Consider the following 25,711-nt stretch of genomic DNA (forward strand, 5'->3'; position numbering starts at 1 on the left):
CATAATTAACAAAAATAAAGGCTTGAGATCAGTCTGCTTGTAATTAATCTTTAGAATCTTTCATTTGGTGAATTAAGTTACTGAAACAAATGAACTTTTCAAAAATTTTAAAATGTTTTGAATATGACTGTATAGCAAGTATGTGGTAACAGTGGAAAAGAATACTTCAACAGAACCAGGCCCAGTATGTGCAGGCACTGAAGAAAACGAGGCGTTGGTCCAGAACTACTTTCTATGTTAAAGAAAAGGAGAGTAGCAGTTGCTTTAGTGTCTTAATTTTTGGTGGTTTGATTGATGGAGCTCACTCTGCATATTTTATGCGTATAACCTCTGCAGCTGATCAATCTCACTACAGATGGTAGATGGACTGAAACAATGTGAATCAAGCTTTACCCAAAGCAACATTTCTATTTGGACAGTAAGGCTCAGTCAGGCCTCCTTGTTTATCTAATAGTTTAATTAACAGCTTGGGTAACCTTTAGCTGCCAGTCTTTGCTGGTAAGAAATAACACATTTATTTACATTATTCTGCCTTCCACTTTGTTTGACTGAAGGTAGGAAACTGGAGGTTTGAGTTATCCAATTAAATGGCTGGGCGTCCTTATAGGTATACTGTAAGTTTAATGAACAGCTTCTCTAAACAAAAGAGGAGAGGATGCTGAGGGAGAACAAGCAGGTGGCCTGACTCAGAGTTAATCCACATCTGCTGTTTAGCGTCTTATTTGTTGGATTTTTTTGATTTTTTTTTTTACGTTTAACTGAATTTGGATTTAATTGGCAGCATCAAAAGAATTTTTCGAGTTAAAACGTCCTGTTAGTATTCTGTTAATGAGGCTCCTCATGTTGTTTACAGGTGCCGCCGTTTGCTCACAGACTGGAGGTCAAAGTTGACCCTCCTCTGTATTTACGGCCTGCACCGGTGCTGATAGGCAGAGAAAAGGCTGAAGCTGAGGACGGGATGCGCAGCTTCCCAGCTGACAAGTGCATATCGGACAAAGCGCAGCGGAGCGGGTTGCGAGCATCCGCATCCCTACCGAGTGTGGATTTTTCTCTGTTCTTTTTCTTTCCCTAAATTTCCTGCACAGCTGCTTGGCGACAGGAAACATGTTATCTCTTAAGGGAGGAGGACAGATGCATCGCTGGAACTACAGCCTGAGCTGATTCGCCGGGAGGACTGGGAAGGATTCGGAGCAGAAAAACGTATCTGTCGGAGCTGGCAGCTGAAGCTCTCCGCTCCACCGCCACAGCCTCCAGAGCGCTGGACACACGACCGGGCACAAGTCTGTGGCTCCGAGACGCGCGCATCGGTTTCAGCGTCTGAAGGCAGACTGAGAGGGCTGTTTGTGCAGAAAGGAGAAGAATAAAGTCGTTGCCAAATTGAACACGCGGTGTACTGTGCGCGTTGCTGCCTGCAAGTTGGGAGCGAAGCGCACCGCTGGAAGTTTATACCCCGGACAGACCAGCAGGAGCTTCTTACAGGTCAGTGCTCCTTGATTCGGATGATTTAACAGCAATCTACCAATCTAAACAACGATAATAATTAATCTGATTAAATCTGTTTTGCAAACATGCCGGATTTGCTCCTCTGCAATATTCCGTATCCTTCAACAAGACGCAGAGAGCCGCAGTCTGCTGGGATCCCTGTCCCATTTTCCAATTTCCACTCCGATAAATATGAATTAGATGTGTGTTCTTTGATTTGTTTATGCAGCGAAAGCCATGATGTTTTAATGAGAACAAGATATTTTCAGATTGGTTTGGTTTGGGGTTTGCGTTGCAATCTGAAGTTTAATAATAAAACGCATAGAGTTCGCAAGGGTCAACCTCTTTGATGTAGAAGCTGTGTCATATTTTCACATTATATATATATATATATATATATATATATATATATATATATATATATAGAACATACACAGGTTCCTTTGGTGATTTGTAGCATAGTTAAACTAACGGTGATGAATCAGACCAACCCTCCTCTTATTCCGCATCTCCTGTAACTTCGTTAAACATGGGCTGACCCAGTTTAAAAACAATAACTTATTTTGGTCAGAGAAATCCAGCAGCCTCGCATGTGGTATAAATAAACTTAGTTTCATTGTAATTTAGATACTTTTCTGCCTTCACATTAATTAATATGTAGTCTGGGGTTTCAGCTTTAAGATCTGGTGAGAAAAAAAAATCAAAACTTCATATGAGCCTCCTGTTGGGTCTGCAAGAGGTCTGGAGTAAGGTTTTACCATGGAGATCCAAACCAGCTTAGATTTGAGATGAGCCTGACAAGCAAGCCAAACTAGGACCACATCCGCATTAGAAACTGCTCACATTGAGATTTTTTAAAGTTGATGGTTTATATTTTGATTGAACAAGATGTTTCAGATTTCTAGTCATTTTAGTTGCATCTTGTGGTTTTAAACAGTGAACGGTGCTCAGACTGCTTAGCAGAGAGAGAAATGTTGATCTGATTTCACTTTGACATGAATCAGGCTAAACGCAATCTGCAAACACATGCATCTGAGTCCACATGATATCTCAGGAAGACAAGTATATCTGTTCTGCTAAATTGACTTATGGCTTTTGTCCCGAGTGTGAATGAAGAGCTGCAGCAGTTGAGGCCACTTTATTTTTTATGCTCCATGTCTGACAATGACTGAAATCATAAACTAATGTAGATCTTCACTACTTCAGGGTGAATTATGCCCGCTGAAAGGTTTGTTGCCCCCCGTTCACACCAGCTTCCCTGCAAATCATAATATATACTTCTATGAGGCTGAAGAAATAAGTTTAAGACGATGTGGCAAGTGTTTTATGAGATGCAATAAACTCCCAGAGACAACAATCTGTCTTTCTTGGCACCCTGTAGGTGCACGACAGTCGCATCTCCTCCACGGAGTCACTGATCATAGCTGGAACTGCCCTCCATGTTCGACAAATAGGAACCTATACAACTCATTTTGAGCTGCCAGAGCATGCTGATAAATGACACATGTTGCGTTGACACATTCAGAAACACACCTGGATTCAGAAAGATCTCAGTAGTTCTCTGTCCGTCGACACATTTAGCACAGCTGTATTTATAGAGAGTGCCATAGTCTGGCAGATGGCTACGCATCACTGAGACATTTAGGCTTTTTGATTTGACCTCTTATTGAGGCTTTAATCTGATTCCTCAGCTTTTAAAGTCACTGCCTTTTATGTCATCTAATTGAAGCAGGTTACTACACTTTCCTACAAGAATTCTGGGAAGTTCTCCAGATTGCTTCTCTAATCCATGTTTGATGTCTAGAATTGTCTAATTAATTCAGAAATATTAGATGAACTGTGTGCACAATACTGTTCATTTCCTTAAGTAATGTCTCTTTTCATTATTCCTGTGGATAATTTAGTATTGTCTGATGAGAACTGCCTCTTTCAGGGATGATGCCAAGTTGAATGACGCCTTTAAGCTGTTTTATACATTGTGAAAAAGCAGTCAGGATGACCCCGCCACACCCCCACCCCCAAACCTGAGTGATGTGAAAGAACAGTCCATGCACTGACCTGCGGCATTCACCTTTTTTTTACTTGTGGATGCTGAGAGTGGCACAAGAGATGACCTGTGGAATTATAACATTTGATATCCCAAACAGTGTGGCTGAGTCGCCTGTTTCAACATGTCGGAGCAAACATGTGAAGGTTAATGCAGCCTGACAAACTCCCAACAGTTCCCTGGGCTCAACGGATCGGTTCCATGTCATATTTACTTTACATAATTGCTGCCCTCTAATCTGTTACTATTAACACAAATCCTGGTCTGCTATTGTCGTACTCTCTTTCACCTGCTTTTCTCTCCGTGCATTTTCTCTTCACTCCCACGAGAGCAGCGCAGCATCATAATGAATAGTGGAAAAGTGCATGTAAAACACACCATGGTGCATTCTTTAGGTCGATTGGAGTTTAACATCATTTTTGCAGCCCCCTATCAGCCGATAGACTCTCGTTTTCACTCTAAAGCCCTGCAGTCAGAGGATTACGTGACTTTTTACAGTGAAGGCCCACCTACAACAAAGTTTATCCTGTTTAGAAAGCATCATGAAAGGAAAAGGTGGTGTGTGGGATTTGTGCAAGTTGCCAAATTATTGCTGAAAGTCAACCTCGGATTTGGAAGGGAGCGGATTGCGTGCTCTTGAAATGTGCTTAGAGAAGGGATATTTAGTGACAGCACTTGATGCATTGCCATGGTCCTTAACTACATTGTATGCTGCACGAGGAAAGCAGAAAACACCATAAAACATGGAATATGCTTTATGCACAGCCTCTTTTTATATAACATATTTATATCTTACCCAATTCATAAATATGCTGATAAATTCACTACAGAGGAGCTACAGACAGCTAAGAGTATAAATGGGGATTTTTATTCATATAAAGATGAATGTTCCATGTTGACATCATACATCAAGAATTGGGCTCTGATTGAACAGGACGGATGAGTGTTCTCAAGGTGATGGCTATTGTAGCTGTCTGGTGGTTCTTGTGCAACGCCCAGCATGATTTATTGCATTGTGCATAACATAAACTGATCCTGGATCTCATTGCACACATACATGCAGATGTGTTGGTGGCGATGCTGTGCGTAGGTGTCCGCAGACATAACAGCCAAAGTGGTAATTGGTCGTGATGATGTGGGAGTCAATCGTCACCTGGTTTACTTAAAACCAAGAAAAGCAGATATTCATGCATGACAGCCCTTTTTTTCTTTTGATTGGAGTCTTTGTGGCCAAAGCACGCTGGGATTAAAGCCACCTGCCTCCAACCACAGGATGCTGTCCTGCTGGTCCAATTCTGGATGTGGCAACACCTCACACTGTTGTAACCAACAGATTACCATTTATGGCTCGGCGTGCTCCAGTGGGCTTTCTGGGTCAAGACCAAGTGTAACGATTGGGCAGTGGGTTTGACTTTGAAATAGTAAAATCTCCCTGCATGTTCCAGGCTGAAGCTTGGTGAGGAATCCAAAAAGAATTGCGCTTGCTCGTGTCATAGGGAGAATAAAATAGAAATTCATAGTGCTTTCTATTTGTGAACCTTGCCCAGAATGGCGTGTATTTTAACTTTTGTGAATATAACAGGAATTATATATGTAGTCACAAACTGTTTCACATTTAAAGAATGTCAGGGGTCATTGTTGGTGGCTGACTAGCAACTGCAAAAATATTCAAAATATTTTTTTTTAATTTAAACTTTTTTCCTTCTGCCTTTCACTTTTGTTTGTTTTACATAATTTCCGCATCATATTTCTGTTGCTGCATGTTCACAAAGCAGCGCTGCCTCAAAAAGGAGGATTCTCAGAATAGCTTCAACCTGCCAAGGGCCTCAGGTCTGGTCTTTTGTGATCCCTGGACAGCCCAGTGGGAAGCTGGGCGGTAGCAGATCTTGTCAATGAAGCTGCTTGATGGCCTCAATAATTCAGTTGACAAAGCCTCTGTGTTGCCGAAAGCCTCATGTCTGATCGGTGACGAAGGTTGATGATGAGTATGAGCGTGTGAAGCCAGTCAGAAATACATTCTCTGGGTCTTTTTTATTTTTTTAACTTTCTCAGAAGGGTGAAAAGAAAGAAAATATGCAATATCAGTCTACTGAAGAGTGTAAAAATGGAGCCTCGCAGTCAGGGTAATAGTATACAGGTCAGCAAGCTTTGACTTTCAGAGGTGTGCGACGTGTATTCAGGAGTTGCTCTCTGACCAATCGTTGCTAGACTTTCCAAGTTTCCCCCTTGGAACTTGAGAAACCTCTACGATGCAATGAAATTTCAGATTGATGTTTCTTTTATAAGGCCTGCAGTGTTTCTGTATTCTCACAGTGTGCCATCATGACCTACATACTCTCTAAAATGCTGACAACTAGAGAATAAAACCATCTAGATTATTTTTGTATTGTATATGCGGCACAATTGGTAAAAGAAAAAAGTGACTCAATAGGAGTTTTCATTCTGTGTCGGCAGTGTGTACCTGCTCTAATTTCATATTATGAAGAGAGTATATTGATTTATTTTGGACCATTTATGTGAATTTGTATTTTTAGCTGTACATCAGCATCTTTATTTGGTCAGATTTTATAGTCTCCCGTAGTTGCAGCAGCCTTGAGTATTGCATTCCGGTTGCAGTAGTCATGACTGAAGTTTTCCGCCATAGTTTGTTGTCTGCGAGTGTTATGATTGCTGTGTATTTTCCATGTGCCCCTGCATATTCTAAGGGAGGAAGGGTTAGTTTGTGGTCCAATCATGCACGATGCATTTGAATGACACCCGGTGTCAGCACTTTGGAATAGCTCTCTGTATTTGAATTTTTATCTGCAAGCCAGGTTTGTATGCTCACAGCATTTCTAATGTTGCTCTAGTCCTGATTTTCAGCTCTTGTCTCACTGCTCGGTTAATAGGATCTGACAGCAGATGTCCAGATTAGACTGAAGCTCGAGTGATATTTGATTGAGATTTTTGCAATTAAAAATGCACTCTTCCCTGAATAAATAATTTCAATAATTCCCATTTTCTTCTTCTCAATCAGTCAAATCCATTCTCCTTTGTTTACCAGATTTATTGTGCACGTAAATGTTTTCATTATTGAACTCTATCTTTGTGAAGCTGAGATTGTTCTTTCCCGTCATCACATTGTAGGTGCAGTATTACTACAATTTAATTTATTTCCGTAACAGTGGGTTGATCATGCATTTTGTCTGTAAATTGCCACAGGTTGCGGGGCTGAATTTGTTTTACACAGCATGGAGTCATTTCTTTCTGAGTAAGCATTAGCTATTTGTTGATGCTGTCTTGCAGGAATCTCAGTAAAGCCAATGCTCATGAACTGGATTACTTCCTCAGATACTATACGTGAAGCGGCATTGCATTTGCGCTGATATCAGAGAGCCAGGCTGTGGCCCAATGAATTAAGACTGTCTGGTGTAATTGGTTGTGTGATATGGAAGGGAGCACCTATTTTGATAAGAGCTAGGTTCAATATCTGTAGCCTTGGATACAGATAAACGCCGTCGCCTGTATGTATGAATTCACTGAATAACCTATTATTACTATTTGGGATACAGGCAGAGACTGTAAAAGGAACATTAAAAAGCCCTTTTTGTATATTCCACTCGTCCACACATAGCAATTACATTTCAAAAACTGAATTTGGCTGTGCTTGCATATTGTTATTATTTTTTACTCTCAACTAAAAGATTCAATGAATACAGAACTCATATGAGTCACCGGTGAAGAGTTATTTGGGGATTTGTAAACATCTGTGCTCAGCTTATTGTGCTTCTTATTATGTTGTCTTAGAACTGGCACATACATTTTTTTCATTGTTTAATTCACACACAACATAGCGGAACAATAAAACGGTGAAGATTTGATGTTGACCACTATAATTTAGCAGAGAGGGACAAGACTGAAGAAGAAAAACACAATGCCCTAGGTTCAGCTCTGCTTTTTTAACATTTGTTTTTCAGTCTCACTCTAGCTTTGTTTATCTTTTAAATGTACTGCATCTATGAGGGCTGAAGCTTCAAGCCCCAGACGTGTAGAATAATCTGGAGTGACTGTATCAGAGATTTGCATCACTTTACTCCAGTTGTGAATATTCTCCATCTTGCACTGAGACAGGAAATCCAACACCGAGCAGGATTTCATCATCGCTCATGAGTGCAGGAAGCATATCCCTCCAAACATTTGCAGAGGAATTTGCAGCCAGCAAAATTTCTTTCTGGGTTTATATTTTAGTTAAACCTTTTTCTTTTAATTTATCTAACGTTGTGTTGCACATTGCATCGTTAAGATTGGGCTTTTTCCGGCTGTGGTCCAATTTATACCCCCTTTTCATAACCAGGTATGTTAAAACTGGCATATTTGCATCAGGACATTTCAAGAAAAAAATAAAATACATGTGTTAATGACATTTATACCAATAAAGAAAAGAGTTAGAGAAGGATAATGATAACTGAATTAAATAATTTAAACGAAATAATGAAAATATGAATAAATTCAGCTGACAGTGCTAGCAACTTTTATTAATTAAACACCTTTTTGGTTTTTGACCTTATATTGTTTTATCTGAGGCATCCTGAAGTTCATGGCATCCTTTGTAAAATAGCATGCAGTCAAGGTGAAAAGAAAGTACACCCTTTTCAGTTAGCATGTTTTCTATGCATCAGTGGGTTTTTGATATACTTATTTTTTACAATCTTTTTTATCTTTTTTTGCTTTGTGTTTTTTTTTTACACTAAGGTTTGATGTAAATAATTTTACAACCTGGTTGGTAAAGACCAGATCATGTAAATGTTAGAATGCCTTTCTTTCTACTTGCTTAACAAAATAATCTGCTTTTAAATGTAGTTATTTAAATGTGCACCTCCTCAGAAACCAGGACAACACTCTGCAACTGTCACCTTTTAATAGAAAAGCAACAATGCAATCATACATGTAGAAACATAAACAGTCTCTGGATGGACTTTGAAATCTTCTCCAAACAATATAAAAGGCTTTTGGTTGTTAATAATTTGAAATGTGTACCATATCATCATTATTATTTGTTTCAGCTGCTGGCCCCAGGCCAGTTCAGCCCTTCATTATTTCAGTGAAACTTTCCATTTCAAACCTGTAACCAAACCGTTTCGTACCCATTCACTCAAACCATACCAAATCAGTTCATTTTTCATTGTGAAGTATTTTCTAGAATAATAGAGATACATTTTCTAAAAGTACTCAAATCTGACATATGATATGATTAAATTGTTTATTGTTATCTGAAAGTTTTTGATTTAATCTTCTTTTCGTGTATTTGTTGTTAGTATCCAAGGATCATTTAGCCGACAGATAAACAAAACTCCTGACTGAACAGCGGAGAAACTGGAGCAACTGCTCCCTCTTTTCTAAACGTTGTGGGGCAAACTTATTGCTAAATTTTACTCTCACCTGAGTTGGTCCAGTCCAACTCTCCTGCGCACCACAATCGATCAAAGTTTATTACTCTCTTCAGTTGGGAAGTTTACAGTCATAAACAGGACAAGTGAAAAGGAACAAAACCTGAATCGGCTCTTTACACGTTCTAACAGGTCTCCAGTTCTCCTACTCACTGTAGAGGAAAAACAGTAGGAACGTTTACATGTCATTGTACTTTTCAAGCACATACACAGTGACTGTTCTCTAGCTAACTCTGGCTGTACACTCTTAAAATATGCTTATCAGATCAGCCTATGACCAGGAGAACTAAAAAAAAAATATTGTGGGAATTAAAACAAAAGGGCATGTCTTGTCCTAACTCTTTAAGCTGCTGAGGTACCACAGTCAGCAACAGGACTATTTTAATAGTGCAAACCACAATGTTGCATCATGAGCTCTTAGGGCTTGTATGTATGCTGTTGTTCTATCTTTTATCTGATGGGATTTTTGGAAGGTGGGTGTCCAGGAAAAGCTCGGTCCTGGATCCGGACTCAGATTGATACAGTATATTGCCATACACCGGGTCAGACCAAATCAATGAATTCTGGTGTTCCAATCACTCCCATAACTGCAGGTGTAGAGAGAGAAACTTGACTGGCCTGCACAGTCCTGGCCTCAAGGATGAACTAGAGCAGAGTCTGTGGTTCTGGTTTTCTAATCTTACTATGAACAAACTCCTGAACCTTGTGGAAGATGTGGGTCCATCAACAAATTGGACCTTATAGATTAAGAACAGGATGTCATAGTTCATATACAGGTCCTTCTCAAAATATTAGCATATTGTGATAAAGTTCATTATTTTCTATAATGTAATGATGAAAATTTAACATTCATATATTTTAGATTCATTGCACACTAACTGAAATATTTCAGGTCTTTTATTGTCTTAATACGGATGATTTTGGCATACAGCTCATGAAAACCCAAACTTCCTATCTCACAAAATTAGCATATTTCATCCGATCAATAAAAGAAAAGTGTTTTTAATACAAAAAACGTCAACCTTCAAATAATCATGTACAGTTATGCACTCAATACTTGGTCGGGAATCCTTTTGCAGAAATGACTGCTTCAATGTGGCGTGGCATGGAGGCAATCAGCCTGTGGCGCTGCTGAGGTCTTATGGAGGCCCAGGATGCTTCGATAGCGGCCTTTAGCTCATCCAGAGTGTTGGGTCTTGAGTCTCTCAACGTTCTCTTCACAATATCCCACAGATTCTCTATGGGGTTCAGGTCAGGAGAGTTGGCAGGCCAATTGAGCACAGTGACACCATGGTCAGTAAACCATTTACCAGTGGTTTTGGCACTGTGAGCAGGTGCCAGGTCGTGCTGAAAAATGAAATCTTCATCTCCATAAAGCTTTTCAGCAGATGGAAGCATGAAGTGCTCCAAAATCTCCTGATAGCTAGCTGCATTGACCCTGCCCTTGATAAAACACAGTGGACCAACACCAGCAGCTGACACGGCACCCCAGACCATCACTGACTGTGGGTACTTGACACTGGACTTCTGGCATTTTGGCATTTCCTTCTCCCCAGTCTTCCTACAGATTCTGGCACGTTGATTTCCGAATAACATGCAGAATTTGCTTTCATCCGAAAAAAGTACTTTGGACCACTGAGCAACAGTCCAGTGCTGCTTCTCTGTAGCCCAGGACTGGGGAATGCGGCACCTGTAGCCCATTTCCTGCACACGCCTGTGCACGGTGGCTCTGGATGTTTCTACTCCAGACTCAGTCCACTGCTTCCGCAGGTCCCCCAAGGTCTGGAATCGGCCCTTCTCCACAATCTTCCTCAGGATCCGGTCACCTCTTCTCGTTGTGCAGCGTTTTCTGCCACACTTTTTCCTTCCCACAGACTTCCCACTGAGGTGCCTTGATACAGCACTCTGGGAACAGCCTATTCGTTCAGAAATTTCTTTCTGTGTCTTACCCTCTTGCTTGAGGGTGTCAATAGTGGCCTTCTGGACAGCAGTCAGGTCGGCAGTCTTACCCATGATTGGGGTTTTGAGTGATGAACCAGGCTGGGAGTTTTAAAGGCCTCAGGAATCTTTTGCAGGTGTTTAGAGTTAACTCGTTGATTCAGATGATTAGGTTCATAGCTCGTTTAGAGACCCTTTTAATGATATGCTAATTTTGTGAGATAGGAATTTTGGGTTTTCATGAGCTGTATGCCAAAATCATCCGTATTAAGACAATAAAAGACCTGAAATATTTCAGTTAGTGTGCAATGAATCTAAAATATATGATGGTTACATTTTCATCATGACATTATGGAAAATAATGAACTTTATCACAATATGCAAATTTTTTGAGAAGGACCTGTACATGTAAAGGTAAACATACAAATACTTCTGGCAATATGGCGTATGTTGGTGGAGTCTCTCTCAGAACCTTTCACTCAGTGCACTTTTACATTGGTTAACATTGAGACAACATGTGTTGTGAATTGGTGCTGTATAAATAAACTGAATTTGAATTGAATTTAAATGTTAATGGTAAGCAATTTTATTGTTCTTAGTTGTAAAAGCGGCTGGAAAACTGAGTAAAAGATGCATTGCATGGAGTGAAGTGTAGCCGGGAATTATATGCGCTTTGGGCAACATCATAGTTATGTAATCACGTTGAAATGGAGTTTTGACGAAAATTCAACTTGGAAGACTCATCTCCACTTCCAGCTCTGTTTAATTACTCCACCACGTTCTCCGCTCCAACCAATGAGCTCCTGATCTACATTCCTCTTCAGCCAATCATCCCTCCAGGCTTTGCTTTAAAAGACGCAGAATCTCCTGATCTTCAGCTGAGTTTGACCCTCCTCCACCCCATCTCCACCATCAGGCTTCAAGCTCCTTCCGACTCCCTTATCTCATCAGGCCTCCACTCCACCACCAGTATCAGGACCCCGGGGGAAGACTTCTCTAATTCTAACCCTAAGATATTTATTCAAGCTCATGTCATTATCAGCATCCATGTCTTCCACTGGGGTTCGAGCACCAAAAGAAATCCAACATCAGCTAATAAACTCCTCTAATTGCCATCTATGTGTTTTTCTCATTTGTGAGTCTTTCCATGTTGAAATGGCAATATAACATTTTGTATCGCTTGAAAATTTATACCAGGATTATTGATGATATGCCAAACCCTACACACAAGATGCCACTTCGTCACTCCTTCCACTTGAGGAGTGGGCTTTGAATCACTATTTTCCAATTAGGTTAACTAGTATTTATAGTAAAATATGTAAATAAAACATATATAAATAAATATATTTAAAAAATGCTGCATATTTTGGAGCATCATGGAAAGTTGATTAGAACCATAACTGGTTTCCTCAAATCTGAAAGTAAATGTCTTCTCTTTCTAATTTGAGGTGGTAGTTCAGAAATTTCTCTTGCACCAGGGATGTTGGCATTGAACCTCTGTAACGAAGGAAAACAATGTGGTTCAGATGGCATCCAGAATTCACAGAGTCTGGGAATCATCCTGCAGACAAACACTTCTCTGCTTCCAGAATCACTAGTGTCAGGGGGAAACAGGCAGCATCTGATGGAACACTGCCTTGGTTCTCCCTCTCTCCTTCTCCAAGTGCCGAGAGGCACAAAAAAAGGGACTGAAGATAAACAGAAAGAGGAGAGGGAGAGAGCAGCGTCAAGGAGGAAAGCGAGAGAGAGAGACTCGACAAGATGAATTATGCAAAGCTGTCAGAGGCAGCTATTGTTGGAGGTGCGGGCTGTTAAAGCGAGGTAGCCCTGATCTCCACAAGCTCCATCAACCACTCTCACCACTCCCTGTGGCTGAGAGCTGTCTGATATGTGCTCCAGCAAATAGCCTACAACGCGATGCCGGGGGTGAGGGGCAATGGCCGGGCCACTCGGTGGCAGGGGGATTGTCTTGGAGGGACACACCAGGGCTGACAAGTACGCTCTTTATTACCGTTATTTACAGAGGTCAGCGACAGGAAGATCTGAGCTGATATGTAAAGCCGCCCTGTGGAAATACAATTACCGAGCAAAAAGCCTGGTGAATAGTTGCAGTTTCAGCAGTCCGGTCAGCGGTGACGACTCTGGTTTTGCAAAATGCTTTGTGTGCTAAAGTAACAAGCATAAGCTGGCTGGATTTCATCTGCTACCCTTACACCTTCATCAGATTCTATCAGATAAAATAATAAAAAATAGTTTGTGTTTTTTTGGATCCTAAACACTGACTTTAGGTGGTCCAATAAATAAGATGTTTAGAACCTGCTTTACAAACCTATCATTACTGTTTTGGGCAATTTTATAAAATATGTTTCTTCTCTCTATGACTGGACTGGGTTGGCAGAGCTTACCTTAAAGAATGGTGGGTTTTAGCGGGAAAAAAATAAAAGATGCATAAGATATATATATATAGATGCAATGATCAGGTTTTTCTAGGCCGATTTCTGGTTTTCGTTTAGGTCTAATTCCCATTTTGACTAATTCTTATTTTTTTCCTTAACACAGAATTAAATAAATGTGCTGCATGTTCTTTGGTAGAGGTAATAGTTTTGAATGAACACAGAACCTAGACCCAGAAAACAAGTGGGATTAGTCCTTAATGAAGCTCAAACATTACACACTAATCTTCTCTCAATTAACTAGTTGGTTAATTAATTATTTCAGCACTAATGAGCTAATTAATTGATGTAGAGCTGCTGACAATGTTGCCCTGTGTCTTAAACACCCTTGCTTGTGTCACCAAATAATATCTTTGTGAGGTTTTGATGAATAACAGAGATCAGGCAGGCCTCTTCGGTTTACTCTCAGTTAACCAACATACATGGTCTTCAGAATCTGGAAAAAGGATGGTTGTTCTCTTTTGGTCATCCTTTCTAAATCCCAAGTTGGAACCATAAAACTCTCTCCTGGACATCTTTGATGAATAAAATACTCTGAGTCAGACATGAAACAAGTAAATCTCAGACCCTTGAAACCTCTCCAGCTGCCTTGAAGAGCCAAATGACTTGGACACGTTTCCCCATACTGTATCATACAGATGGTTTATGGCTTATGCTTCAAAGTGCAGAAGTGCAGGACAGCATTAGGTGTCAAGGGGATGGTATTATACTGGCAAGGGAGTTGTTGAGATGTGTGTAGAGCTGTGCTGCATTGCTCATGAATTATCTTCTTCTTTGGCTCACTGGCTCGCAGGGGGACATCTATGTGACTCTAATTTTACATTGTGGACTCCTCTACTGAATGGTCACGGGTGACTGACTGTCCTGATTCAGCTGCATGATCAAAGGTATATGGAAAGGTAGAAGTGAGCAATAACGAATGTGAAAAGGACAATTTCTGTTTAAAACCAAGAGGACAAATCTTTGTTTTCTTGCCTTGGCTTCTTTTGACCGGTCGGAGGCAGATTTATTTGCAATCAAGGCATTGCAGATATATTGTATTTAAGTTCAGGCTTTACTGCCATGTGAACTATTCAAACCTAAATCTTGTATAAGCACAATAGAAGAGCCTCTGCAACCCCCCTTGTACATAATGTAGATTACCACGATGCCCCTCAGGTGTCTTGCAGTGTTGTGGATATACAAGAAAGACACTTGGCTGTGAGTAGTTCCTATCTTCGGTCATACAGGGATGCTTATACGGGGCCATGCTTGGTCACTCAAGGGCTTATAACTGATTAGGACGCAAATCTAAATCCTACTATAGTGCAGAGTGCAGCTTAGTGGGTGAGACTTGTAGCATTAGTTGTTCTTCAGACAGCGAATCCCTTTACAAGTCCATAAGGAAGACGAGGATTGTAACCAGGGCTGCTTCTGGGCGTGTCCGCACACTCATCCCGTGCAATAATCTGCCAATCTGGATGGGTGTGTAAAAATTTGTTGAAAGTGATGAGATGTGATTGAGACAGTGTGTGGCATCTAAAAACCTACTGCTTGGGGTGCAGTGTGGAGAGTTGAGTGCAAGGGTTATTGGAGAGTCTGTCGCTGATTGCATCTCAGCCCTTCAGAAAAACAGAATCATATCAGCCAATGTTGGGAGGGAGCACGTTTAATAGGTGTGGAAGAGCTTACAATTTTCATTATCCCTGCATCCTAAACTGCACCGGTGACTGCTCCAGGTTTTGGGAAGTCTCCGGAGCTGGTGCTGTCTCGCAGCGTGACGGTACACTATAGCTTCATTGAAATGTTTTGATGCTTGATGTGAAACAAAGTAGATCTCATTTGGGAAAAGAAGGAGTCTGATACTCCAGTCTTACGGCTCAGCCAAGAGAGAAATGAAATTTGGTACGTAGTGTGTGAGTGTGAGTGTGTGTCAGGAGGCAGTGGAAAATGGCTGGTAATAAACACTTCTGACACATCACAGCTCCCTTCCACATTCCACTCTGGATTTTTTTTTTGGAGGGAGATTGGTCACATTTATATCCCCCTGGTCCACATTTCTGAGCGCAGTTGGAAACTCATCTATGAATTTTTAACAGATGGACGTTTTTAACACTGATATATCAGATGCTCCTGTGCACATAGGCAAGTAATGCTTATGCCTAAGGCCAGTATGCTCTTGCAAAAACACACAACATCCTAAAATCAGTTTTTGTTCCTTCTGCTCAACCTGTTAACATATTTATTAATGAAGAGACTTTGCCATACCTCTAAACTAATCATTTCATTCTCATGTCCTTAAACCATGGCACTTTTTAAATTTTCGATTGCATTTATATTATGAGACATTCTAGTCCTATTTATTTTGGTCCTAATCAAAAATTTGGACCTGTTGACTCTCATGAAATATGATTGTGAGCCCTGATCAACAAACAAAATAAGTAGAATGACCTTCTGCTTATACAATGTTCGCCTGGCGGTTATGACTTGGCACATGGTTGGTATGAAACATCCCGCAGCAGATGGTACCATTCTGTAACCCAGAAATTGGATATGAAGTTGGGTATGAAAAACCGCAAAGACACAAAATGTTCAAGGGGCAAAATGACCAGGATGCTCCACAGTTTGTTGATGGCTGTAGTTTGTTACTATACTAAAGGGCTATTTCATTGTTTTTCTAGGAATCGAGGATGTTTGATCATCCCTTGTTCAAAAAGTTATGATCAAGACTGAACAGAAATTATTTGAAACACAGTTTGAGATTCATGACATTTTTTCAGGCCTCAGTTTGGACATTCATCCAGGATAGACTGAGTCCTCTCTTTTTTCCCCCCTCCTAGTTTCATTGCCTGGTTTAAAAATAAAAGATTTCGGTGACAGAAAGTTAACTTCTCATCACTGTTCTCTTTGGGTTGAATTCCAGAATGGATACAGGTGAAGTTTCCCCTCACTTTTCAGTTCGCATGGGCTCACAATGAATAATATCTGTTGCAACTGCATAAACAGTTCCTGTAGAAACGACAGCTCTCCTAGTTCTGTGGATTGTTGCGTGTAACAGTGGCAGATTTCTAGGAAACATGTTTCTGTTATGAGTCTTGAAACTACTTTAAATAACTAGCATTTAACCCCCATTTTGGTTATGTGGAAGCAGAAATCCAAAACAGATCTCTAAAAACAAGAACCTACTTGGACATATATTTAGCACCAGTAAAAGGTTTAAAAATTTAGGAACCGGCTCCTATAATTTGTTTATCACTGAGCTGTCACAGCCTACTAACAAAATATATATAGTAACTTTTGATTTTTAATTAGTCTTTGTCTTCACCCTTGTTATCGTTGCTCCTCTGTGTATTTAAACGAATACTGCTCAAACAACTATAAAACAGTTATAATGAAAGCTTTTGCTGGCATATCATTTAGCATATAGTACAATTTAGTTTTGTTTCTTATTTTCTAAGAGTGAATTGAATTAAATGTCTTTTTACTGTGAAAATGTAAAAGTCAACTTTTTAAATCAACTTTCTGAAGCTAAACCTAATTTCATAGACCGAAGCAAGCACAAAACAGAGTCAAGTCTTCATGGGTGAAGTTTCCGAAATGTGGAGGGTGCGTTGGGGTGGGGCAGCCGAAAGGAAATAAGTGTGTGCTTTTGAAGATGAAGCTGTGGGATTAGTCTTATCGGAGCTCCTTGCTTCCTTTCCTCATCTCTCGCTTTTCCTTTCCCCAGGTGCAGCAGGTGGACAGCCGAATGGACTGAAGAAGTGACCGACTGAGGTTCAGAAGTGAGGAGGAGGGATTTGGAAAAGAAATCAGTCACAGGACAAGAATCCAGCCTGGAGAGACAAGGAGAGCTGAAACAAAGTGAAATAATCCAGTGGTAAACACCTCAGTAGAGTGTCAGTAGCAAAAGGGAGGGAGTTGGATACCCAGCATGCCGGCAGCATGGAAAGGGTGAGGGAGCAGCGGCCTTTCTGCTCGCTGTCCAAGAGCCAGAGGGAGCGGGAAAGAGACTGTGAGAGAGACAGGGATCGAGAGCGGCGTTACACAGCTTCCTCCACGGACCGGGACGACGGAGCTTGTCGTGTTCCCACTCAGAAATCGTACAGTTCCAGCGAGACCCTGCAAGCGTTCGACCATGACCCCTCAAGGATGCTGTTTGGAGGCAGAGTCAAGGAGATGGTCCATAAGGAGTCAGCTGAGTACGCCAGGCCTGGTTAGTGAACACAGGCTTTTTTTCTGACATAGTTTTGACATCTATTTGATGCTTTTCTGAAATACAATATAAATGCTGACCTGACTTTATATGAGAAATGGTTTAACTAAAATTGTTCTATTAAAATGGAAAAACACTCCAGTCTCCTAAAGTGGAAACAAATCTGGGACTTCCATTTTCTCAACATTAGTAAATACAATAAATAACAAAATCCTCATATCTATGTTGATTTGCTACTGTTTACTAGTGTGAGACTTAATTAGGAAAATGAAAATGGATGCAGGGATTTTGCCGTTTGTTTACCAAAATGAAAAATCTCACTTTTTTATCCTTTTTATCAGTGCAAAATTGATGTAAAAAAACAATACCCCAAACAATTCTCCAGACAGGGGTAAACACAATTAAAGCAAGTCACAAAGGCATAATCAAGTGTTATTTTCGAAAACTTTTGATGGAAACTCATTTAGAATGTGATCCAGAGGGCTCCTCTGATCCCATAAACCATTGCAATCATTCTGGACTGCGTTAAAATTTAAAAGCAATGCCTAAAAAGTAACTCTTTCCTTTAATTGGCTGGTGGAAGCTGCTTTAAACTGTGTAATTAAAAAGTTTGAGCACTGTATTCTATTTTATGGCACTCCTTGGGCTCATAAGATTGCAATCAGAAAATCTATCCATTACTCCTCGTACGTTTTCCCAGTGCTAATTGGTGTCCGTTTCAGATTTAATGGGATCATGACGAAGTTGTGGGAAGACAGCTGCTTTTATTTTTAATTTAATGTAGACATTAATGTTAGCAGCTGTTGCCTAGATCATCATGGTAAATGTCAGATTTAAGGTTACTGGTGGAAAAAAGAGCATATTTTCTTCAATCAGTGTGTGTGTGTGTGTGTGTGTTCCTGTTTTGGCATCACAGTGAGAACCAATTTTCCGATTTCACCATCAAATTGAGGACCATTTTTACCAAAGTGAGGACATTTTGCTGGTCCTCACGACCTATTTTGCTAACGGTTAGGTTTAGGACTAAGGTGTGAATTGACTTTAGGTTAAGGTTAGGGTTAGACATGTACTGGTAATGGTTAGGTTTAGGGTTATTGTCAGGGTTAGGGCATAGAAAGGGTTGAAAATGACTGAAAATCAATGGAAGTCAATGGGAGTCAACACATGGTCCTCACTACATATAGCAAAACAAGTGTGTGTGTGTGTGTGTGTGTGTGTGTGAATAAAGAAAATATAAAACATTTTGACCTTCTTAATATTTTTGATAGAAAAAAGGGGAAAAATGTATAAATAACTAAATGAATACAAAACAAAAATCATTCTTTTTTTTTTACATGCAAATGTAAATTTTTATTAATTCATGCCTTTTTATATATTTATATTTTTATGTATTTTTATTGATAATAAATCCATTATGTTATGTCATTAACATAATTATTTTTTTAACAATTTTTATGTAACTTTAGAAATCGTGCCAGTTGAATATTTAAATCTTATTATTATTATATATATATATATATTTTTTTTACATGAAGTACGCAGTGAACTGGGAAGTACTTTTGTTTGCTGTGCATTATACCCTGGGAGAAAAATAGCATCGACAGTTATGACATCTTATTATTTTTTTCTGGTGAATGTAGAATAGAATCCCTAACTATCTCCAAGTAAAGAGCAAAAACTATATGTTGCTTTTTCTAAAATCTTTGTGCCTAAAACAAATAATTACAAATATTTATCATATCGTTTTTACAGAAAAAAGGATTTTTTATTAATTGATTGCAGAAAAATGTAGCATGATTTAGATGTTAAGAATTAGATGCCACCCCTCCCTCGTCACATTGCTCATCAGGAGGCTGTGTTCTTGGCTATTAACCTGGTTGTTGCTCGGTTTGTTAACTTTACAACCCGCTGTCATTTACAGGACAGACATTTTCATTGAGGCAGCTCGGGATTTGTGAGCCACCAGCTCGCAGAGGCTTGGCTCTCTGCCCTGAGACTGGCCTGTCCCACCCACTCAGCAGCTACACCCGGGGGCCGGCCGCCACAGAAAACCATGAACCTGTATCACCGGAACGTACCATGACTCTTTGGGGAACGGGGGCAAAATCTGGGCAGAATTCATGCCTCTCAAGCCGTTCCAACTCGGCGCTCACGCTCACTGACACAGAAATGGACAATAAATCGGACACTGAGATGGGTGAGTAGGGCACACTTAACATCCTTTTATGTTCCGACTCTTATTTGTTTGCAGCTCATGCCCCCCTTTGCTTCAGAAAGTAGCGGGGGGAAAATCACTAGGTACAAAACGCAGCAGCAGGCTGGATTATGGTTGGTGCTGCAGACAAGCTCCTGATTGGTGGAAGGAGGTGGAAGTGTGATTGGTGGGGCAGCTATCTAGAGAGTCATTTGCAGCTGTCTTTGTTTAGATCAAAAGGAGAGTCTTTGCTGCATTCAGAGAAAAATTTCGCCATGAAATTGAGTGGTTGCTAGTCACCTGGTCCTTCTCGGCGGGAAGCTGAGGAGTTTGATAAAGTTTCCCCATGGGCTATCGGATAATCAAAGATAGCTTTGTGTGCTTCAGTCTGAGATTTTGCTTAGAAATTCTGCAGTGGTTGACTGGGCATACATAATGGCTGATTAAATGGGCACAATGGTTTGAAGTGCAAATTTGATCATGCTGAAAACCTGAGATGGAGGATGGGGTTCTTTGGTACACCAAAGAGAGGCAATGTTTATGGATTGGTTATATGTGTACCTGTCTTCTTTAAACTAATTTATGTCACACTGGGTTCACAGTTGGATGCTTTCATGCTAGTATTTTACAGTTCAAATACTTTAGTTTCTGTTTTAGCATCATAAAGTCTTAAATTGATCATCTCACCTATTCATATTTTGGTGTAATCTTAATCTTTTGTTCAAATTTAATTTTCTCTGCTGTAATTAGTTCTGTGCTCTGAAAGCGCTCCTGACTTCATGTGTCATTTGTCATCATTATAGTGTCACCATTGTAACACATGTGATGCAAGGCTCTAATTATTTTAAGAAATCGATATTATCAAAGAATGGCAGGCAGTTCAAATAATTAGGGTTGATTACACATTCCTGCCAAGAACATTAAAGAAAAGGTAAAAAAGAAAATGTCTTGTTCTCTTGCTATCAATTTTTAGACTGAAAACATTGGCCACAATCTGACATTTGAGACAAGCCATTTTCTTAATAGCAGCATTCATCATGGGAAGCTTGTCTACCAGGGTGGGGGAGCTGACTTAATCTTGTACCTTTTGAAAATGCCATCAGAATTCAAATCCAAGCATCTGTTCCTGAAACTGACCTCAAAGGAAATGTACCTTCACCTCCTCAGTGCTTTGCTTCGGACACATTTGTTGTTCTAGATGCCAGGAGTAAAACTCTATCTCAAGAGGCTGGTCCATTTTGCAGGAGAACACGGGGCTTTGCTTCAATAGATCCTCTCCTGTGCTTTGATTCCTTCTGCGCCGCACCACTTAAAAGTGTGTGACCTCACACACACAGTCATCCACACTGCACAGTTAGGAAGCGCCTCGAGAAGTTTCTGCTGATTGGCTCAGGTTTGAACAATGTCCCACTGAGAATTAAGGTCACTCACAAAGCAAGAGTGAGTCTATATATTTGGTCATTGTAGAAAAAAAAGGAATCTGTTTTTCTTTTTTTCACGTTGCAAAAAGTGAATTCTCAATTTTATGTTTTGTATTATTTCATTTCAAAGTCAAACTTCTGCCTCTTTTTATAACCTTTTCTTGGTTTATTACATTTTAAGTCAAAACTAAAAAATCCTGCCTCAATCTCTATAGATCTTTGTCGTTTTTTCCTTTGGCAGGAAGAATTGCACTTTTGACTTTCACTATTTAATGAAGCAGCTAAGAGAAATGACCCATCCAAAGGTTTCTATCAACTCAATATGCACGCGGAAGCTCCGACAAGGGGCCGTTCAGCCCCACTTATTCATAAATGAACTCGATATTTCATTCTAATTTGTGCTGTTCTGCAGAGTGTTCGACACAGACAAGTACCAAAGCTTAGGCGCGTTCGCAGTGTGGCAGCTGCAGACATTCACCTCTGGGATAAAGGTCCTCTCCTTTACAGATGAACCCAGGGTGGTCATCAGGGGGTCAGCCCTGTAACACCCACATGGGACGACACGCAGAATGAAAGCTGTTTTATTTGTGGGTGGGGAGAGAATCAGATTTTTTTATATGAGATACAGAAGATGATAGCTGTCAAAAGAGTTTATCTAAATTGGTCAACAAAATATTCAATATTTTAGTGATAATTTATATTTTTAAGATATTAGTTTTCTTTCTTTCTTTCTTTCTTGCCTTGAAAAATGAAAGGCAGGTTAAAGATACCTCTTGTTGAGATAATATTTATTTATTTTATTTATTTGGTGAGTGAAATGTCTCCTGATAATTAGCTGCTATATTTTTCTTGCTTATTCTCTAAGCAATGTCATTGACCTAAATTTTGAAAAAGAAAAAAACATTTATAAAAAAGCAGGTAGACTAAGTTCAGAAAAGAAAAAGTCAACAATATTCTGTATAATTTTGCAGTATTTAAGATATTTGACCTGGAGAATAGGAAACACAATTATCCATATTTATAACAGCTGATTAAGTTATTAGTGCTTTAAGTTCTTTGTAATACACTTAAGTTTCAGTGTTTAGTATTTTAAAAACTAAAAAGAGAGAAAACTCCAGTTCAAATAGTAATTATAGATGGATATACCTTCGCATTGCTGGGTTTATTTAGTGACGGTTCTATTAGAGAGTTCCATTTATTCAATGAAGGACTTTTTTAAATTATGCAAAGTGTAAAATGGGATTTTACGTGTAGTTGAATGTGGGTCACTTCATGTCCTTGGGTTTTATGGTTTTTCATAGGCATTTTGTTTCTATTAAACATGCCGAATTTCTTAAGAAGTGCTGGAAATTGTAAATAAATAGAAAATGAAGCAAACTACATGGTTTCATCCCTCCCCTGCCAGTGTAATTTTCCACCCATACTCGGAACATTGACCTCTTTTTGTTAAAACCCATCATGAACGTTATTCAGATTTAAGATTTAATACCTCAGGATGTTTGTGCTGCAATCTTTGTTGCCAGTTCTCTTAGGATCAGAGGAAAATACATTTTAACCAATGACAAAAAAGGTGCAGATTTAAAAACTTGAACAAATTCCTTTTAAATAAACAGTGAGCCATTGTGCCCTCTCTCTGGAGCTTGTAACGCTAACTGCTAAAGTGCACTTTTCAAAATGAAATCCTTGCTGTGAAGGCTGCTTATATATTTATATTTCAGTATGTCTGTGTTAGGTCGAAGAGCATCCTCGGAGGAGAAGTCAACACAACCAAGGAGACTGATCACCCCACCAAACCCACACACACCTCCAATGTTGGCTGGGCTGGGTTTAAAATCAATATTATATCCTTCATAAAACATGAATGACTTCATGCAGCAAAAACATTGGATAGCCCTGTTGAGTTGTATTCCTAATAGGGTGTGAAAACGCTCACACTTACTTGTTAGGAATTACAGGTGGAGAGCTTCAGCACCTGACGACAGCTCTCCTCATCTTTGTGAAACATATCAGGTGGATTTATTGTTTAATGGAGGTGCTTGATGCCTGCTGCAGCCTGGTTTGAAGAGAATGACTTCCACTGTTATGGCTGTCATCCTGCGCTGAAAAGCCTCCGTCTTCTGTGGATTTCGTCCATGTCCGTGGCTTTGGAGGGGTTGGTGGGGCTGCATTCACTGGCTCCTCCCACAGCTTGAACACAGACAACCTTTAACTTCCCAGACAACCCTTCTTCACGCTTACGTGCAAACACATTCACACACACAAACACATAAGATGCAGATTTGGAAACAGATGCAATAATGCAATTCTATGGACATACAAGGAGCATACAGCTTATAAGAAATTACATTTACTAATAGTGTATTGGTTATAATAATAATGATTATAATGATCAGCATTATTATTATTATTAATAGATTATTATTAATGAATTCAAAATGGACTATTTGTATTATTGTTATTAATATAATTATTATAATAATTGTTATTTAATTATTATTATTAGTAATAGTAGTAGTATTGGTAGTAGTAGTAGTAGTAGTATTGGTTTTGGGGCATTTTGCCCTCATTCCATCGCTGCCTCTTTCCGTTTTTTACCTGTAATCAAACCATTTTGTACCCATGTACTTAAACCAAGCTGCATTGGCTTATTTTTCTTTATATTTTATTATTTATATTAATTATAGAGAGAAACAGTGAAAAAAGTGTGGAATTTAATTAAAATGTGCATTGTTGCATGTAAACTTTGTATTCCATTCTGTTACTGTTTATACTGGTTCTGATGCATGTTTGGGTCAGGTGACCCCAGATCAAACCAAAAAAAAAAAAAACTCTGAGGGACTTCCTGCAAGAAGATATGATATTATTGGAATCATGTAGCCACATTTCCTTGCAGTAGACTATGAGGAGGTTGTGTACAATGTCTTTAGTCAGTTGTTAAGACGGGTATGAAATGTTACAATTATTCTTAGTTTTTCTCTTCCTCTCTGTCCTTTTCATCTTTGTCTTTTTGCTTCCTGACGCAGATGCAGCCTGTTGTGTCATAAACCCTAAAGTCAATTGTGCAACAGGAGGATTTTCTTTTTTTCCCACTTTTGTTGAGCAAATCTGCTTCACAAACTGCAAGGCAAGCAGTCCCACCACACTCTTTGTCTAAGCTGCCAGTACAGGACACGTAGAGGCTTTGTCTACTTTGGCCTGCACCTCCTTCCCAAAGTTATTGAGGAAGACAGTGTGTTGCATTTGTGCTTTCAGGATGTAGGGAAGCAGCGGGGCCTTGCATGTCCATGGTCTCATCCAGGAGTGTTTACTAGGGGAATGTAGCTGAAAAGAATTTCGATTTGTTCAAGTCACAGGTCTATACTGTGGTCTTAGACATTTTACAGTTGTGTATAGCAGGTTTACTGCATGAACAGTGCCAGTAAAAGGTTAATTAAATCAGGAGAGAAGACACGGCAAAGTGTGTAGCACAGCAAGGCTTTTTTGGAGCGAGTATGAAAGCTGAGCAGAAATCCTCTAACATGCTTCTCTGCTTGTTGCTGTTCACTCTTTATATGCACACACACTGGTATCTCACTTTGGTTTTTTTTCATACTATACCTCCCTAAGATGAGAGCAATCAGGCAACCGTGCGGTCATGTTTGTGCACACACACGTACATGCCGTAGGGGCGTCACGCTGACGGAGGTGACACGCCATCTGTCAAACTCCTGTCTCAGATCTGCGCCTTGTATTGTGACAGTGGAATCAGTCTATTGATCGTAGCATGAAGAAATCCTTCCTCACCGCTTTCATAATTCAACATGACACGAGCTAAACTCTAAAAGAATAACTAATATCAGTTTTTTTTCCCACCCTTTGGTCTGGAGGGACAGCCATTTTTGAGATGTTTGAAGAATTTTCCATTATTGGCAGAGCTAACTGTTTCATGATTTGTTGATTGGGGTTAGGAAGGTGTGTCTGAGTTTTATTTGGTGCCTCGTCAAAGGAGGAGGCACGCTTTGATTGCCATCATTTTTACTGTCATCACTTCTCTTCTGGCTGCTGTTGTCACTGCTTAAGTGCCGGCACTGTGAAGTGCTCAGGGTGACGGGATATGGGATTCAGTGAGGAGATGTCATGGCAGCTGTTGTGCTTACCACTCATATAGCGCCTTCTGTGTTAGAGTGATTTGGGAAAGTCTTGAAGGGGTCACTGCCCTCTTATTTCCTTAGAACAAAGGTTGGGGAGTTTTCAGCCTCCTTTGACACAAACGACAAAACGATCACAGATTTTTTTTTTCACCTTGCTGTTTTTACAACCTGGCTCACGGTATGTGCGATGATGGCATTCTTGTCTCGGTGTATTTTTGTGCTCAGCCACATTCACAACATCACAGCACCACATAGTGAAAAACTTCTTCACACGCCACAGCTACCCCCCACAGAGTAGATGATCTGATTAGACTTTAGAGTGTCTGGCTGTATAAATTTGCATATTAATAAGGAAAAGCTGATTTTCTTGAAGCTACTACATCTTTTTAATACTTCAAAGATAGAATTTCAAATAACATCTATGTGAA

General features: G+C 39.8%; 1 protein-coding gene across 5 annotated transcripts in view; it reads left to right on the forward strand.

Annotated features, from left to right (window-relative positions):
- The first annotated feature begins 1,024 nt into the window (after positions 1-1,024).
- The window catches only part of si:dkey-237h12.3 (teneurin-3), a 216,822-nt gene continuing 192,135 nt past the window's right edge, over positions 1,025-25,711 (forward strand). For all 5 annotated transcript variants that reach the window (XM_047353423.1, XM_047353424.1, XM_047353425.1 and 2 more), the window contains exons 1-3: positions 1,025-1,479; positions 17,053-17,538; positions 19,460-19,735. In XM_047353423.1, coding sequence (XP_047209379.1) covers positions 17,268-17,538; positions 19,460-19,735 — 547 coding nt within the window. In that variant the 5' untranslated portion in view covers positions 1,025-1,479; positions 17,053-17,267. The remainder of the gene's footprint in view (positions 1,480-17,052; positions 17,539-19,459; positions 19,736-25,711) is intronic.

This window comes from Girardinichthys multiradiatus, chromosome 23 (assembly GCF_021462225.1).
Source record: "Girardinichthys multiradiatus isolate DD_20200921_A chromosome 23, DD_fGirMul_XY1, whole genome shotgun sequence".
NCBI classification, from domain to species: Eukaryota; Metazoa; Chordata; class Actinopteri; order Cyprinodontiformes; family Goodeidae; genus Girardinichthys; species Girardinichthys multiradiatus.